General features: G+C 42.0%; 1 protein-coding gene across 1 annotated transcript in view; it reads right to left on the bottom strand.

Moving 5' to 3' along the window:
* Window positions 1-18,792, bottom strand: part of FRAS1 (Fraser extracellular matrix complex subunit 1) — a 452,220-nt gene that overhangs the window by 29,699 nt on the left and 403,729 nt on the right. Inside the window, exons 61-66 of the mRNA XM_011966222.1 lie at window positions 16,812-17,012; window positions 8,909-9,096; window positions 7,511-7,786; window positions 5,014-5,246; window positions 2,957-3,117; window positions 162-376 (exon numbers count right to left, since the gene is read on the bottom strand). Of these exons, the coding sequence (XP_011821612.1) occupies window positions 162-376; window positions 2,957-3,117; window positions 5,014-5,246; window positions 7,511-7,786; window positions 8,909-9,096; window positions 16,812-17,012 (1,274 nt within the window). The remainder of the gene's footprint in view (window positions 1-161; window positions 377-2,956; window positions 3,118-5,013; window positions 5,247-7,510; window positions 7,787-8,908; window positions 9,097-16,811; window positions 17,013-18,792) is intronic.

Genomic DNA, 18,792 nt, shown 5'->3' with positions numbered 1-18,792 from the left:
CAGTGCTGCCAAGATCTTGCTTGAGGGACTTACAAAGAAGACTCCATCAGTTGGTTGGCCCAGTTCTGGAGGCAAAGTGCTACCTGAAGTGCTTCAGGAACAAACAAGGTTGACCATGGCACCCATATGCAGAGTCCTCAGACAAGCCCCAGGGCACCCACCTGGAAGTCAGCGGTTACAGAGCCCCCACAGACGTCAATCAGCTCAGTCATGTCGTAATAAGCATCAAAGGTCCACACGCAGCTCTTCAGATTCAGGTGTTTGTAGAGCTGGATGGTCTTTGGCTCTCGCACGCTGGGGTCAAACTGGAAGGGGCGATCATAGCCAGGCCCCAGGGCGGTGCTGTCATAGACCACATCATCCAGGAACCCTGCCTCTGCCGGGGAGGGAAGAACAAGGAATGATAACTTGGTTTGCGGACGCCAAGGAGCAGGGTGGGGCGAAGAGCTCACCCTTTCACACTAAAAGCACTTTCAGTCACCTAAGACCCTACTAACAAAGCAACCCAGGGCTCCCAATGTGCAGGGAGAATGTGAGGGATCTTGGAAAGCGCTTGCTAACTGCTGTTGCCACGTGTTGAATGGAGGACTCCACCTCTAAGAGACCACAGGAACCATGGAGGAAAAGGTGAGCAAACGATACCATGAATGAAGGCGGCAGAACTTGGAAAGGAAATCACTCTGAAGCTTTGCCTGCTACACCTGGCAAGTCTGGTCCTGTGCTTCATATATGTCCCCACCAGTCCTGAAGAAATGGATTTACTGTATGGCTCATTCATTGGGGAATTATTATTTTAAGAGTGATTTTTAAAATTTCTTTTTTGAGACCCCATCTCAAAAAAAAAAACAAAAACCCCAGCATATCTACATCTGACTACTTCTTCTTGCTCATAGTTTCTGAACTCTTTGGGGGGAAAGTCTGAATTTTTTGTTAATGAGTAAATAGCTCACTAATGATGCCTGTAACTCTCACCTGTGACAGGCAAAAATTATTGAATCAAATGCTGCCAAGCACATGAATGGCTCTAAATTAAGGGAGAACTTTATATAGTAGGGAGCTGAATACAGATACAATTTTAGAATATTAGGGTTAAATTTTTGTGGTTTTTTTTGAGACAGAGTCTTGCTCTGTCACCCATGCTGGAGTGCAATAGTGCGACCTCGGCTCACTGCAACCTCCGCCTCCCGGGTTCAAGCGATTCTCCTGTCTTAGCCTCCTGAGTAGCTGTGATTACAGGTGCATGCCACCACACCTGGCTAATTTTTTGTGTTTTCAGTAGAGACAGGGTTTCACTGTGTTCCCCAGGTTGGTCTCAAACTCCTAAGCTCAGGCAATCTACTCGCCTCAGCCTCCCAAAGTGCTAGGATTACAGGCACGAGCCACTGCGCCTGGCCAGGTTAAAATTTTATAGTACTAAAAGCGACTGTAGTATTTTAAAAGGGTTGATAGCCGGGCGCGGTGGCTCAAGCCTGTAATCCCAGCACTTTGGGAGGCCGAGACGGGCGGATCTCGAGGTCAGGAGATCGAGACCATCCTGGCTAACACGGTGAAACCCCATCTCTACTAAAAAAATACAAAAAAAACTAGCCAGGCGAGGTGGCAGGCGCCTCTAGTCCCAGCTACTAGGGAGGCTGAGGCAGGAGAATGGTGTAAACCCGGGAGGTGGAGCTTGCAGTGAGGCAAGATCCGGCCACTGCACTCTAGCCTGGGCGACAGAGTGAGCCTCCATCTCAAAAAAAAAAAAAAAAAAAAAAAAAAAAAAAAAAATAAAAGGGTTGATAAATATCTTAGAATGCTTGACACCCAGCACCCAGCCCTCTGTCCCATGATGACTAGGTACTCAATTAACATGTCTTGAATTTAATTGCTTTTAAGTATGAAAAGGTGCAAAGTTTAGTATTTAAACATAGTATGTCTCTTCCACTAGCTACAAATGTGGACCAATTAAACTTTCATATGTAGCTCAGTGATTTACAAATAATTTGTACTCAGCTAATTGCTACTGTATAAAGACCATCATGACCAAAAGTGATGCTTAATGAATATGAAAGAGAATATGAATGCATTTCTGTCTTCAAAAACACTATTAAATGATTCATCATTTGTGAAAGGAGGAAATATGCATGTAATGTGCACTTGCTAAGGTAAATGGAAATGGACAGAATTCTTTGTAAAGTCAAATGCTGTGGTGAACACAGAGATGTGCTGCCTCAGCTGTCAGCTCCTTCAGCTCTGTGTCAGCTGCACATTAGCTCAGCCCAAGGTCATGCCCTTGCGGGGCAGCCTGCATCCAGTGACTAAGCTAGGTAGGCTATAAGGGTCTGGCTGTGTCAGCTGGAAGTAGGACGAGTCTCTCCAGAGCTCCCTACCATGGCCGAGATGGCTTTTTCAGCCTGCATTGCAGCTTGACTTCCCCCTCTGCCCAATCCTGTTTCGCTCCTTCTCTTTCACAAGTATTGATCCCTAATAAATATCTTGTAACCCCAAACTCCATCTCAGCTCCTGCTTCTGGAGAACTCATCCTATAGCATCTTCACTTTAGCTTTTTAAAACAGGTTTTGGAGCACCAATGTAAACATGCTCATTCTAAGGGAATGAAGACACTAAAATATACCATAGTAGGTGCCTTAAAAATGTCAATGCATTTAATGCTCATCTTGAGTGGTAACAAGTGTTATTCCCATGTTATAGATAACAGTGGCTCAGAAAGGTCAAACTATACTTGTTCAGTGGAATAAGGATTTGCACCAGTGTGATTCCAAAGTCCTTGTTTCTTTCTGTCCACTTCATTGTCTGAGCTAATGGAATGTGCATGTGTGCTGGGAAAGAAAACCACTAATGTGTGGATTCTGAGAACCAGAAAACATGAAAAGCAGTTCTCCTCACTCTGGCATATCCTGAAAGTCACTGCACTGGGCTAGCATGGAAAGACCAGTCCCGAACTTGTCAATCTCACCTGAGATGCCTCTCAGGTCATAGGTGGTAACTAAATTGGAGCAGACGTGCTGGTGTCTGTAGATGGACTCAGACAGTAGAAAATGCAAGTTGTGCAACGGCATGGTGGAGATAAGGGGCAGCATTCCATCCTGGTGTGGGATCTGCACCGAAATGTGGATTCTAGGGGGAAAAAGGGCAGAAATAAATGTTTAGCTGACTGCTATACATGGTCAATAGGATATACTTCTTTCTCATCACCTAATTTGTCTTCACCAATGAAGTACCATGTTTTTTCCTTCCTGAAGCTTTCCAGGTGGGATTTCTGTCTGAACAGGGGGTATACATATATACATAGTATCATTGCTTCCCTCTAAGAGACCGTCCAGACACAGGACTGACAGTAATCTAGAATTACAGATTTTTTTTCTATACAAGAAAAGATAACATCACAACCACAAATTACTTTAAAGTTTTCCTTTGCTTTTTAATGGAAACTCTGTTTTTTCAGGAGCTGAAGCTGAGTGACTGTAGAGGGCCTGCTCCCCTGCTCTGTCACCGTGAATGTCTATAGAAGTTAGGTAAGCTTGACACTCACATTTCTTTAAGTATTTGAGTCAAAAATATATCGTTGAGCTTTTAAACTCTAAAACCAATTCCTCCACCCAGCCAAATCTGAGGAATTACAATGTGCAGCTACTCATACTGTCTCTCCTAACTGAAAACAGCCTTCTCTCTCCAGTCTCCCTGTAAGTCCTATCAGCAGCACGCGTCCAGCCCTGCCAGCCTCAGTCTGCAGTGTGCTGTTCCTTGATCTACATCCTCAGCTCTTAGGCAGCCTTTGGACCAGGAAATGTGCAACTTCTTTATATTGGCTACTATTTCTCGAATGTTTTCAGACTCTGTTTATCTTGCCTCCCCACTATGAGGGCACGGAGCATTTCCTTCACTTCTTTTGTTTCTCCAGAGCACATAGTATACAATTCTAAATAAGAAATGAGCTTAATAAACATTGGTTAAGACTGCGACACGACAGAACTGTACTTATGCGTTGCATTTTTTGTCATTGTAGCAGTTTAAATTTTGAGCATGTTTATTGACAGTGTGTTTTGAGTTTATATAGCTTGTCTCTTGAGCAAAGAGCCACATTTTTAAGAGGAATCAGAACCTTGGAAGTGAAGAGGAGGGCCTTTTTTCTAGGAAGGGATCACTAAGATACATTTTACTGTGTCAGGAAAGAAAGAAGTGTGTGCATATTCATTCAAACATGTTTTATTCATATAAAGGAACTCATTTTTCTCAGTTTATGAGCAATGGAGTTGCTTATAAAGGCACACGTTTAAATACCATAGTGTTTAATAAATATGCATAGCATACACAAATTCTTTTTTGCTATGCAAAAATGAAAACATCCATTTCCCATCATGGTGGCACAGAAAAAAATTAAGTCCAATATATCCTAATTTCTACATTATTATTCATTTGTTCAGTAGATATTTAGGAGTGCCTCTTAGATGCCAAGAAGCACTATACTGGGCAGAGGATACTCAAAATACAAACTCATGGTCTCTGGCCTTCAGGCCTTACCATCTACTAAAGGACAGAGAGAGTGAATGCTAATAATCTTCTAAAAGAAGCATATACAGGTGCCAGAGAAGCCAGAAGGGGAGGCCTCCAAATTAAATTAGGGGAGATGATGGAAATGTCCCTAGAAGAGACGCCATGCAGTAGGTATTGTAGGACAGTAGGGTTCCAGCCAGTGGAAGGGGGCTGGGGAGAGTTGAGGTAACAGCATGGCAGAGGTATGCAACCCGTAAGAGTCTGTAGCGCTTGGGAAGTTACTCATGATTCCCTGTGGTTGGACTGGCAGGTGAAACTGCGAAGGTGAGGGAAAGACTAGGAAGATAGGCAGGGGGCCCGAGCTTGAGGGATCTTCACAGATTTAAACTTTTACTGACACATTCATCATCACATTTTTATTGTGCAGAAGCATCACTTTTTGATCATCCTGGGAAACACACAAAGGAGACCTGAGATTCACCTCAACCTACGCATGGTGGAAGGCACCATCTGCCTGACCTGTTCGGATGCTCCTTATGTTTGACATCGAGGTATTTCAAGGTTGCGATGAAGGACTGAGCCTGGAAGCCTCTGGATGTCCCAGCCACCACTGGTGTGTGGCAGATAGCACTGTCTGTTCCAATGGTAACAATGTTGCTCCTTAAGGGGGTCCCCACATGGCCCACCTTGTCCACAGCCTTGGCCACACAACGCACATGGAACCTCCGGCTGAAGTAAATGCTGTCCAGGACCTACCAGGGAGAATAAATCACCTCCAATGTGAGTACGCTACTTAAACAGCTCCTTATATGATCTGGTTCAAGGTAATCTGTAAAGGTCATCCATACACCCATCCATTGATTGTTCCATCTAGTCATTCATTCATCACGTAAGTATTGACTTTTAACTATGAACCAGACACTCAAGACAGATCATTGAGTACTTATAGCCTAAGGGGGTAAGATAGTCAATGAATAATTAGACAGATGTGGAGCATGAACCCACAGATGAGTGATTTCCATTAATAGTATTGTTCTCTTTATATACTAGGCTCAGCAGAAGGATGACCCAAGTGTTATTCAGGCTTCCAGCAAGACTGGTTGGCCTCCAAGTCACTGTTGCTGAGAGCATAATGTCAGGAGACAGAGGAAACATTCTTCCTTCCCAGGAATTATCATGGTCTTTTTATCTTACTGCTATCCTCCCTCCATCCCATCTCCCTACCCGGTGACCACACACTGCAAGGGTTATAGTAACATGCAGACTTGAAGCTGAGAACTTGACCTCTGACACTTTCTAGCCTTTGAAGGTCTTTCCACAGATTCCTCCAAGTCCCCAAACATACAGAAGCCCTAAAAGTGCCTAACTCAATCTGTGCAGAGGCAATGTAGGTCACCAGGACTCTTTATGAAAATGTATGCATTTACATAGGGAAGTATATAACAAGAAAAATTAATCAGTAGTTCTGTGTGCCACAGACCTCCCAGAAAGCAATCACACAAACTTACAAATTTTACCCATGAAAACAATTTTCCCTGAAGTCCTTTAAAAATTAAAGAAGATTTTTCCATTAAACTTTTTTTAAAATTAGCTGCCAATGCTTTACATATTTATATATACATGAACTTAGTACAGAAGGGATTTGAAGCATCCTACAAGAATGCATATAATAGAATGGCATTAAATAAATAATTGAAGAAATCAAGACAAAGCAAAGGAATCTAGGGTAAAGGGTATTAGTCACAAATTCATTGCAAGAAGGAAACCTGAAGCATAAACTCATAAATTTATCTGTTAAAAATGTACATTTGGCTCCAACCAGATCAAACCTCCTTTACGGTTTTGTTGAAGAGAGAAATAGATACTTAAGAAACAACAAGCTGGTAAGTCTTGCCATGTTGATTTTTTAATGATAGAGAAGACTATTTAAATTTGAGCTAGGTTATGTTGCAAAAGAATTGCTCTTCGGGCCTTTCTGAACAAGCTGTGCCAAAGAGAGTGGGTATGAATGACCCTGCATTATCCAAAGCCTCCCATCTATGTCCAACGGCTTTCCTCTGCTATTATCCCTTCCCAGTGAAGCTCTTATTACAGTGGGAATAAACTGTGGAATAAACAGGAAAATCTAGAGAAATTTGGTCTGAAAGATATCTCTGATGTCTAAAATCATTCACTGATACAATTGTAGGCAAGAATTGTTGAATGCTTACCACACACCAGGTACTATACTAAGCCTGAATCTCAATGGCTTTCAGCTCACTTTTGGAAGAGAATCAGTTCTGTCAGTGTGATGTGCAGGATCACTGTGGTGGACTGTTTGTTAAGGTTGGGAAAACATACTATCCATTGTTCTCTGATGGTGTCAGGGGTGTTGGTCTCTAAGCTTTTCGAGGACAGGAACTGCTGCACAATGTCTTTTCATGGCCTCCCATAGAGCTTTGTAAAGTGCTGATCATTCAGCAACCATTCTATTCTTTTATTTAATAACTGGTCCCCTCTATGTGCCATTGATGTGCTGGCCATTTTGGGCCACATTTCTACCGCATTATAGAAATGTGGTAGAAATTTGGTTCATGTCCGTAAGGAGTTTATGTGCTAATACTTATTGAACGATTGAAGATACGTTAATAGTAATAAACAGTGCCTACTTGGAGTTTTTCACTGACTTTGTCATTTATAGGTCACATTTTTCAATGACCTTGTAAAGTAGCTAAGCAGAAGAATTATTACTTTGAAGATCAGGAAACTGAGACTCAGAGAGATTAAGCAACCTCTTAACATTACTTAGTTTAACATAGGCAGCACCAGGATTTGCAAACAGGTCTTCTAACTAGCTTAGGTTTCTATTACAGCATATAATCTTTTCTTATGTATAAGGGTAAAAAGACTGTGCACCTGCTTATTTGTTTTATTCCAAATGCCATGCATGGACCATAAGGAATTTGATTATCTGAGTAACAAAGAACACCAGTTCTCACCCAGGGAGGGAGAACCAGGTCCAGACCCCCAGACCTACCATGTGGTTGACACTGGTGAATGGTGTGTTGTCGGTGATGGTTTCAAAGGGAGACCGGGCCCCATTGCCATCAGTGGGGGCAGCCACTTCCCAGCTGAACTGCACAGATGTCTGGTTGATGCCGGCCTCACTGCAGCGCTCCTTCATGACAGCATATCTGGGGAAATGAGGGTCACAGGGGGTGACACAGACCAGCGGGTAGCCTGGGGAGGGGGATTTCTTGACTCCTTCCTTGGTAACTTCTTCCACATGGTCATAGTCAGCAAGTGTGACTACCTGCGAAAGAGCAACAAAGCTTCAGTTCAGGTTGGGTATCAGCAAGATCAGAGAACTAAGGCCCCCTTCTTTAGAGATCCACAAGATCTCTTAGTGTCTAGGGATTCTTTAAAATATAACAGGAGAAGTTTTTATAATTGTTTGCCAGGCATCCTTAAAAGATACTGTAGATCTTTAGTGGTGGAGAAGATCCTTCTACTGGTTGGGCTAGAAGCTTTACTATACTTTTAATTTTATTCCTAAATCAGAGCCCTATCACTCATGTAAAAAAATACTCTGACTTTCCTGCACAATGAAACCAAAGCTGTGTAATGAATAACAGTTGCTAGTTTAAAGTTGCATTAAATAGTTGATGGTATATAGTAGAACATTTGGCAAAATAAGAGTACATCGAGGTGGTATATTTCTTCCATGGCCAAATAAGAGACACATTTGGAAATAATCGTCATTCTTTTCTAACATATGAGACTAGTTAGCAGAAGTTAGAAGACTTCTGATTGCTTCACAATTACGGGTTACACTTTCCTCGGCAACTTCTAGGTGTTTTCCTCTTAATTGTAAGGACAGTGCATTCATTCTATTCACCCCAAGTTAGGAAATCTGGTACTACCTTCCTGTAGGTACTGAATTCTATAAATATGGTGAGTAAGTGGGACAATAGATATGACGTAGTATTACGTTCTTACTCTTCTAAGTCCCATCAAAGAAATGAGAAGATCAATTGTATTATATTTTCTATCTTTATCAGACTAAGACACCAACAGGATTTGGTCTCACTTTTAGGTCAGAACAGGGTTTCTTACCCTCAACACTATTGACATTTGTGCCAAATAATTCCTTTTGTTGTTGGGGGCTGCCCTGTGCAGTATGGGATGTTTAGGAGTATCCCTGGCTTTTACCCACTAGATACTATTACTAGCACCTGGTGTGACGACTGTGACAACCAAAAATTTCTCTAGACATTGCTTAAATGTCCTCTGGAAGGGGGAGAATGGAAGGCAAGATGGCTCCTGGTTGCGAACCACTGTGTTAGAAGGATAAAGAAATAGAGTACTTCTCTCAAGTTCTCATCTACTAGTCACTGAGACGTAAAACAGCAATCCTTTGGGTCAAGCAACTCACAATGGGTGGTGCTGGCAATATGAGGCTCCCGGCTGCCTCCTGGTCTAGAATCGTCACTGTGGCAGTAGTCACATCCCCGAGAACTGCTTCCACTGGGTCATCTGGGCCAAGGACTAATGAGAAAGATTCATGCCATTCCCGGTCTTCATTGGACAGGATCTCAACTTTAAAAAAGATATGATCCACACCTTCAACAAGGACAGAACAAAAAGAGAGCAAAGGCTTCATTAGGAAACATACCCAAGAGAGTGCAGCTTGGCACTGCTGAGACATCATGTTAAAATATGTTCTTTCTTTTTAGCAGTGTTCTCTAAATGCAGTGGCTGCTAATCACTTTAGCCACATCTCAAGTGAGGAATCTTTTTTACAGACCAAATTCCACCTGTGGTAGAGGCTCAGTATTGCAGATTTACTGTTCAACACCATATGAGGATTAATGGCCCCTGCCTGACACTGGCTGGCAGTAATAAAAATCTATGATCCAAAATACACTTCACCCTGGTTATGAGTTTTTTTGCTTAATTTTTCTTTCCCCCTTACACTTTTGCATGAGCTCGTGTTTGGCTGTAAGGGCTTGCACATACAGATACCCTTCAAAGCTGTCTCCTGAGAAGCAATGGCTCAAGGTTATCTACTAAGCCAGGCTCCACAAAGATGGTAACATGGAGGGTGAGTGACCTGGAATGGGTGAGGGTTCAAGCCTTAAAGACCCACTTTGGGGGACCATTCCAAGATGGTTGAATAGGAACAGCTCCAGTCTGCAGCTCCCAGCGTGACTGACACGGAAGACAGGTGATTTCTTCATTTCCAGCTGAGGTACCTGGTTCATCTCACTGGGACTGGTTGGACAGTGGGTGCGGCCCATGGAGGCCGAACAGAAGCAGGGCGGAGCATTGCCTCACCCGGGAACTGCAAGAGGTCAGGGGATTTCCCTTTCCTAGTCAAGGGAAGCTGTGACAGACTGTACCTGGAAAAATGGGACACTGCCCAAATACTGCACTTTTCCCATGGTCTTAGCAACGGGCAGACCAGGGGATTCTCTCCCATGCCTGGCTTCGGGGGGGTCCCACACCCACGGAGCTTTGCTCACTGCTAGCATAGCAGCCTGAGATTGACCTGCGAGGCTATAGCCTGGAAGCGGGGAGGGGCATCCACAATTGCTGAGGCTTGAGTAGGTAAACAAAGTGGCTGGGAAGCTCGAACTGGGCAGAGTCCACCACAGCTCAGGAAGGCCTACTGCCTCTATAGACTCCACCTCTGTGGGCAGGGCATAACTGAACAAAAGCCAGCAGAAATTTCTGCAGACTTAAACGTCCCTGTCTGACAGCTCTGAAGAGAGCAGTGGTTCTACCAGCATGGCATTTGAGCTCTGAGAACAGACAGACTGCCTCCTCAAGTGGGTCCCTGACCCCTGTGTAGCCTAACTGGGAGACACCTCCCAGTGGGGGCCGACAGACACCTCATATAGGCATGTTCCCCTCTGGGACAAAGCTTCCAGAAGAAGGATCAGGCAGCAATATTTGCTGTTCTGCAATATTTGCTTTTCTGCAGCCTCTGCTGGTGATACCCAGGCAAATAGGGTCTGGAGTGGACTTCCAGCAAATTCCAACAGACCTGCAGCAGAGGGACCTGACTATTAGAAGGAAAACTAACAAACAGAAAGGAATAGCAGCAACATCAACAAAAAAGACATCCACACCAAAACCCCATCTATAGGCACCAGCATCAAAGACCAAAGGTAGATAAAACCACAAAGATGGGGAGAAACCAGAACAGAAAAGTAGAAGATTCTAAAAACTAGAGTGCCTCTTCTCCTCCAAAGGATCGCAGCTCCTCATAAGTAATGGAAAAAAGCTGGATGGAGAATGACTTTGATTAGTTGACAGAAGTAGGTGTCAGAAGGTCGGTAATAACAAACTTCTCCGAGCTAAAGGAGCATGTTCTAACCCATCGCAAGGAAGTTAAAAACCTTGAAAAAAGGGTAGATGAATGGATAACTAGAATAAACAGTATAGACCTGATGGAGCTGAAAATCATGGCACGAGAACTTCGTGATGCATGCACAAGCTTCAGTAGCCGATTTGATCAAGTGGGAGAAAGGATATCAGTGATTGAAGATAAATTAATGAAATAAAGTGAGAAGACAAGTTTAGAGGAAAAAAATACTAAAAAGAAATGAAGAAATCCTCCAAGAAATACAGAACTATGTGAAAAGACAAAATCTGCATTTGATTGGTGTACCTGAAAATGATGGGGAGAATAGAACCAAGTTGGAAAACACTCTTCAGGACATTATCCAGGAGAACTTCCCCAACCTGGCAAGGCAGGCCAACATTTAAATTCAGGAGATACAGAGACCACCACAAAGATACTCCTCAAGAAGAGCAACCCCAAAACACATAATTGTCAGATTCACCAAGGTTGAAATGAAGGAAAAAATGTTAAGGGCAGTCAGAGAGAAAGGTCAGGTTACCCACAAAGGGAAGCCCATCAGACTAACAGCAGATCTCTTGGCAGAAACCCTACAAACCACAAGAGACTTGGGGCCAATATTCAACATTCTTAAAGAAAAGAATTTTCAACCCATAATTTCATATCCAGCCAAAGCTAAGCTTCATAAGTGAAGGAGAAATAAAATCCTTTACAGACATGCAAATGCTGAGAGATTTTGTCACCACCAGGCCTGCCTTACAAGAGCTCCTGAAGGAAGCACTAAACATGGAAAGGAACAACCGGGACCAACTACTGCAAAAACATGATAAATTGTAAAGACCATCAATGCTATGAAGAAACTGCATCAATTAATGGGCAAAATAACCAGCTAACATCATAATGAAAGGATCAAAGTCACACATAACAATATTAACCTAAAATGTAAATGGGCTAAATGCCCCAATTAAAAGACACAGACTGGCAAATTGGATAAAGAGTCAAGACCCATCAGTGTGCTGTATTCAGGAGACCCATCTCATGTGCAGAGACACACATAGGCTCAAAACAAAGGGATGGAGGAAGATCCACCAATCAAAAGGAAAGCAAAAAAAAGAAGGGATTGCAATCCTAGTCTCTGATAAAACTGACTTTAAACCAACAGAGATCAAAAGAGACAACGAAGGCCACTACATAATGGTAAAGGGATCAATTCCACAAGAAGAGCTAACTATCCTAAATATATATATGCTCAATACAGGAGTACCCAGATTCATAAAGCAACTCCTTAGAGACCTACAAAGAGACTTAGACTCCCACACAATAATAATGGGAGACTTTAACACCCCACTGTCAATATTAGACAGATCAACGAGACAGAAGGTTGATAAGGATATCTAGGACTTGAACTCAGCTCTGCAGCAAGCAGACCTAATAGACATTTACAGAACTCTTCACCCCAAATCAACAGAATATATATTCTTCTGCACCACATTGCATTTATTCTAAAATTGATCACATAATTGGAAGTAAAGCACTCCTCAGCAAATGTAAAAGAACAGAAATCACAACAAACTGTCTCTCAGACCACAGTGCAATCAAATTAGAACTCAGGATTAAGAAATTCACCAAAAACTACACAACTACATGGAAACTGAACAACCTGCTCCTGAATGACTACTGGGTAAATAACGAAATTAAGGCAGAAATAAAGATGTTATCTGAAACCAATGAGAACAAAGACACAATGTACCAGAATCTCTGGGACACATTTAAAGCAGTGTGTAGAGGGAAATTCACAGTACTAAATGCCCACAAGAGAAAGCAGGAAAGGTCTAAAATTGACACCCTAACATCGCAATTAAAAGGATGAGAGAAGCAAGGGCAAACAAATTCACAAGCCATCAGAAGGCAAGAAATAACTAAGATCAGAACAGAACTGAAGGAGATAGAGACACAAAAAACCCTTCAAACAAATCAAGGAACCCAGAAGTTGGTTTTTTGAAAAGATCAACAAAATGGATAGACCACTAGCAAGAAGAAAAGAGAGAAGAATCAAATAGATGCAATAAAAATGATAAAGGGAATATCACCACCAATCACCGATCTCACAGAAATACAAACTACCATCAGAGAATACTATAAACACCTCTATGCAAATAAACTAGAAAATCTAGAAGAAATGGATAAATTCCTGGACACATACACCCTCCAAAGACTAAACCAGGAAGAAGCCGAATCTCTGAATAGACCAATAACAGGCTCTGAAATCGAGGCAATAATTAATAGGCTACCAACCAAAAAAAGTCCAGGACCAGATGGATTCACATCTGAATTCTACCAGAGGTACAAAGAGGAGCTGGTACCAGTCCTTCTGAAATATTCCAAACAACAGAAAAAGAGGGAATCTTCCCTAACTCATTTTATGAGGCTGGCATCATCCTGATGCCAAAGCCTGGCAGAGACACAACAACAAAAGAGATTTTTAGACCAATATCCCTGATGAAAATGGATGCGAAAATCCTCAATAAAATACTGGCAAACCAAATCCAGTGCACATCGAAAAGCTTATCCACCACGATCAAGTTGGCTCCATCCCAGGGATGCAAGGCTGGTTCAACATACACAAATCAATAAAAGTAATCCATCATATAAACAGAACCAATGACAAAAACCACATGATTATCTCAATAGATGCAGAAAAGGCCTTCAATAAAATTCAACATCTCTTCATGCTAAAAACTCTCAATAAACTAGGTATTGACGGTACATATCTCAAAATAAGAAGAGCTATTTATGACAAACCCATAGCCAATGTCATATTGAATGGGCAAAAACTGGAAGCATTCCTTTTGAAAACCAACCGGCACAAGACAAGGATGCCCTCTCTCACCACTCCTACTCAACATAGTATTAAATGTTCTGGCCAGGGCAATCAGGCAGGAGAAAGAAATAATGGGTATTCAATTAGGAAAAGAGGAAATCAAATTGTCCCTGTTTGCAGATGACATGATTGTATATTTAGAAAACCCCATCGTCTCAGCACAAAATCTCCTTAAGCTGATACGCAACTTCTGCAAAGTCTCAGGATACAAAATCAATGTGCAAAAATCACAAGCATTCCTATACAACAATAACAGACAAACAGAGAGCCAAATCATGAGTGAACTCCCATTCACAATTGCTACAAAGAGAATAAAATACCTAAGAATCCAACTTACAAGGGCCATGAAGGACGTCTTCAAGGAGAACTACAAACCCCTGCTCAACAAAATAAAGGAGGACACAAACAAATGGAAGAACATTCCATGCTCATAGAGAGGAAGAATCAATATTGTGAAAATGGCCATACTGCCCAAGGTGATTTATAGATTCAATGCCATCCCCATTAAGCTACCAATGACTTTCTTCACAGTATTGGAAAAAACTGCTTTAAAGTTCATATGGAACCAAAAAAGAGCCCTTATTGACAAGAAAATCCTAAGCAAAAAGAACAATGCTGGAGGCATCACACTACGTGACTTCAAAGTATACTACAAGGCTGCAGTAACCAAAATAGCATGGTACTGGTACCAAAACAGATATATAGACCAGTAGAACAGAACAGAGGCCTTGGAAATAACAGCACACACTTACAACCATCTGATCTATGACAAACCTGACAAAACAAGCAATGGGGAAAGGATTCCCTACTTAATAAATGGTGCTGGAAAAACTGGCTAGCCATATGTACAAAGCTGAAACTGAATCCCTTCCTTACACCTCTTACAAAAATTAATTCAAAATGGATTAAAGACTTAAATGTTAGACCTAAAATCATAAAAACCCTAGAAGAAAACCTAGGCAATACCATTCAGGACATAGGCATGGGCAAGGACTTCATGACTAAAACACTAAAAGCAATGGCAACAAAAGCCGAAATAGACAAATGGGATCTAATTAAAGAGCTTCTGCATGGCAAAAGAAACTACCATCAGAGTGAACAGGCTACCTACAAAATAGGAGAAAATTTTTGCAATCTATCCATCTGACAAGGGGCTAATATCCAGAATACACAAAGAACTTAAATTTATAAGAAGAAAATAAACAATCCCATCAAAAACTGGGCAAAGGATTTAAACAGACACTTCTCAAAAGAAGACATTTATGTGGCCAACAGACACATGAAAAAATGCTCATCATCATTGGCCATCAGAGAAATGCAAATCAAAACCACAATGAGATACCATCTCACACCAGTTAGAATAGCGATCATTAAAAAGTCAGGAAACAACAGATTCTGGAGAGGATGTGGAGAAATAGGAATGCTTTTACACTGTTGGTGGGAGTGTAAAAAGTTCAACCATTGTGGAAGACAGTGTGGCAATATCTCAAGGATCTAGAACCAGAAATACCATTTGACCCAGCGATCTCATTACTGGGTATATTCCCAAAGTATTAAAAATCATGCTACTATAAAGACACATGCACACATATGTTTATTGTGGCACTATTCACAATAGCAAAGACTTGGAACCAACCCAAATGGTCATCAATAATAGACTGGATTAATAAAATGTGGCACATATACACCATGGAATACTATGCAGCCATAAAAAATGATGACTTTGTGTCCTTTGCAGGGACATGGATGAAGCTGGAAACCATCATTCTCAGCAAACTATCACAAGGACACAAAACCAAACATTGCATGTCCTCACTCATAGGTGGGAATTGAACAATGAGAACACTTGGACACAGGGCAGAGAACATCACACAACAGGACCTGTAGGGGGGTGGGGGGTTGGGGGAGAGATAGCAATAGGAGGAATGCCTAAAGTAAATGACGAGTTGATGGGTGCAGCAAACCAACATGCTACACATATACCTATGTAACAAATCTGCACGTTGTGCACATGTACCCTAGAACTTAAAGTATATATATAAAAAAAGACCCACTTCCTTTTTTTGTAAGGTGAGTTTCTGAAGGTGCAAATACCTCAGTGAAGTTAAAGCCCCTTTCGTAGTCTACAGACATCTGGGCTAAGCTCCCTCTAGACCTATCCTTTCCCCAGATCTTCACGCAGAAAAGTGAAAGACTGGTCCGTGTGGAGATATGGAAGGAAAGCATCTCGCTTTCCAGCAAACATCAATCAGACACAGATGGGATGGAGCCAGAAGCCCTTTAAAGCTCTGGTGTGGGGAGAGAAAATAGAGACCCTCCCCCTTCAACCCCCATCATTTCTGAGGGCATCATTTTCTCCCTCCACTTGCCAAGACAGCTCTGAAAAGTTCCCATAGCACTGTTGCCCTCCTCTGGCAATGTTGCAAATGGTTTCAGGAACTATACCAGTTAGGTTTCAGAAAGTTCTATGAAAAAACCTAGCATACAGTTCAACCCTTTTCCTGTCTTATTCTCCCCATCAGATTAATACTTAAACGTCCTCTGGAAGGGGGAGAGTGGAAGGTCACAGACCTTTAAGCTGTGATCTATGACCTGAACTCCATCTCTCTCTTTTCCCAAACTCATCTCCATATAAATTTTGTTTTGGGAAGTCCGAAACTGGGTGTCCTGTTTCCTAGTAGATATTAAACCACTTGAACGCAGGGATTGTGCCTTTCAGATATAGTAATCCCTGATAGACCCAGCACAGCACTTTGCAGCAATATTTGTTGAATGGTGACAGTTATGTGTATATTTTTTTTAAGCTAGTGGTCCTATCATTCAACCAAATCTTAGGCTAACAAAAAATCCTTTTAAATGAACCTAAATGCCCAGTGTGGTCTAGAGTAAGAGACCTATTTCTTTTTTCCCCATGTCATTTTTACAAATTAGAAATTTGACCTGCAATCTCAAATGTGTGCTTAAAAATGCTTTATGCTATTGGAACTACTGTTTTCCTTTTTCATTTATCTGTTTATTCCTTTATTCAAATACAAGATTTTTGCCCCTCTATTAAGTAAAACCCAGAGGTTGAGGTTGGCATTCAATTACCAGGACTGAACTTCAAAACTCGGCTCTTTGGGTAATAATCCACACCAGACTGGGCAGAGCCATCCCGCGTGCTGCAGCGAACCTTGGAGGTCCTGTTCTGATCCCCTCTGCGGATCACCTTGATGTTCAGAATTGCAATGGCATCTGGGCCTGCGGGTTCCCGGATTTGGTATGCAGCTTCTTCAAACTCAATGGTGGGGGCTAAGGAAACGTGATTAGGAAAACAAGAGCCAGTTAGAATAGCACAAAGGATTCAGACTTCCAGGAAAACACCTTATAATGACAAGAGGAAATTGTGCACATTAGTTAACAATATGAAGGCAAAATGGCTTGCAGTCATAAAACTCAATCAGTATTTACTGTTAAACAATGCTTTGGAAAAAGATATTTATTTGTGATTCTGCAGGAGTTATGTCTCACACGTTCCTTATTAAAAACAATATAATGGGTAGAATTATTTGTAGCGACTTTGAAATTCATGATGTCCAAGTTTCTGTCTCGGCACTACAGCTCACAGAATGTTTTAAAATTTGAACAGTTTATCAAGGGACTGAGACATAGTAGGCCCTAGACAAATACCTATCACATAAATCAACTTTTCATTCATGAGATATGAATTTCAAAGGTTTATAATTTATCTCATTTACATACTACTTAAATTTACCAAGTCCACCCCTCACCTCTGGTCCTTTGGACCCCCTCCTCTTAGTGCTCTCACCTCCCCATCCTCAGCTTTTCCTAATTTCCCACAAGCTATATAGGTAAGTATGGGTCCTTTCAGCGACTGGCTACAAGGATAATTCAGGAACACAAGATTTCCTAATGGAATCCTGTTGCTAGGAAATTATTAATAATATATTCAACCTGGGCAACATAGTGAGACCTCATCTCTACAGATAAATTAAAAAATTAGCCAGGCATGGTGGCACATGCCTGTGGTCGCAGCTACTCAGGACGTTGAGGTGGGAGAATCATTTGAGCCCTGGTGGTCGAGGCTACAGTGAGCCATAATTGCCCCACTGCACTCCAGCCTGCGCGGCAAAGCAAAACTCCATATCAAATAAATAAATAATATAATATATTGATTTTTACCAAAAAATTCAAATCATGCCTTCTTTTCTATTATATCTCATGGGGAAGGGGGTGGTGGTAGAGAGAGATTAAAAGATGGAAAAATTGAGAGTAATAACTTTTATACCATTTTGAGTATATCATAGAATATGGCAGAAATTTCTACTTTCTTTTTTTTGAGACAGTCTCACTCTCTCGCCCAGGCTGGAGTGCAGTGGCGTGATCTCAGCTCACTGCAAGCTCCGCTTCCCGGGTTCACGTCATTCTCCTGCCTCAGCCTCCCGAGGAGCTGGGACTACAGGCACCGGCCACTACGGCTAACTTTTTGTATTTTTAGTAGAGACGGGGTTTCACTGTGTTAGCCAGGATGGTCTTGATTCCTGACCTCGTGATCGGCCTCCCAAAGTGCTGGGATTACAGGGGTGAGCCTCCGCACCCGGCCAGAAAGCTCTACTTTTTATATTTCTTTCCCTTTCTTTCCCTCTCGGAAAGTCAAATCTTTCCTACTGTAGAAGATGAGCCTCATTTGAGGTTTTATAGTTTTTAATAAGAATGCTCTTTGAAACCTAGGAGGGTCACTGCAGCACAGCATAAATCTTTTTTCTTTGAGACAGGAGTTTCCTTCTTGTTGCCCACGCTGGAGTGCAATGGCCTGATCTTGGCTCACCGCAACTTCCGCCTCCCGGGTTTGAGCGATTCTCCTGCCTCAGCCTCCTGAGTAGCTGGGATTACAGGTGCATGCCACCACACCTGGCTAATTCTGTATTTTTTGTAGAGACAGGGTTTCTCCATGCTGGTCAGACTGATCTTGAACTCCCGACCTCAGGTAGATCGATCCACCTGCCTTGGCCTCCCAAAGTGCTGGGATTACAAGCCTGAGCCACTGCACCCGCCCTTTTTTTAAATTATA

This window comes from Mandrillus leucophaeus, unplaced genomic scaffold (assembly GCF_000951045.1).
Source record: "Mandrillus leucophaeus isolate KB7577 unplaced genomic scaffold, Mleu.le_1.0 Scaffold75, whole genome shotgun sequence".
Classification (NCBI taxonomy): domain Eukaryota; kingdom Metazoa; phylum Chordata; class Mammalia; order Primates; family Cercopithecidae; genus Mandrillus; species Mandrillus leucophaeus.
This window is presented reverse-complemented; position numbering and strand designations above follow the sequence as displayed.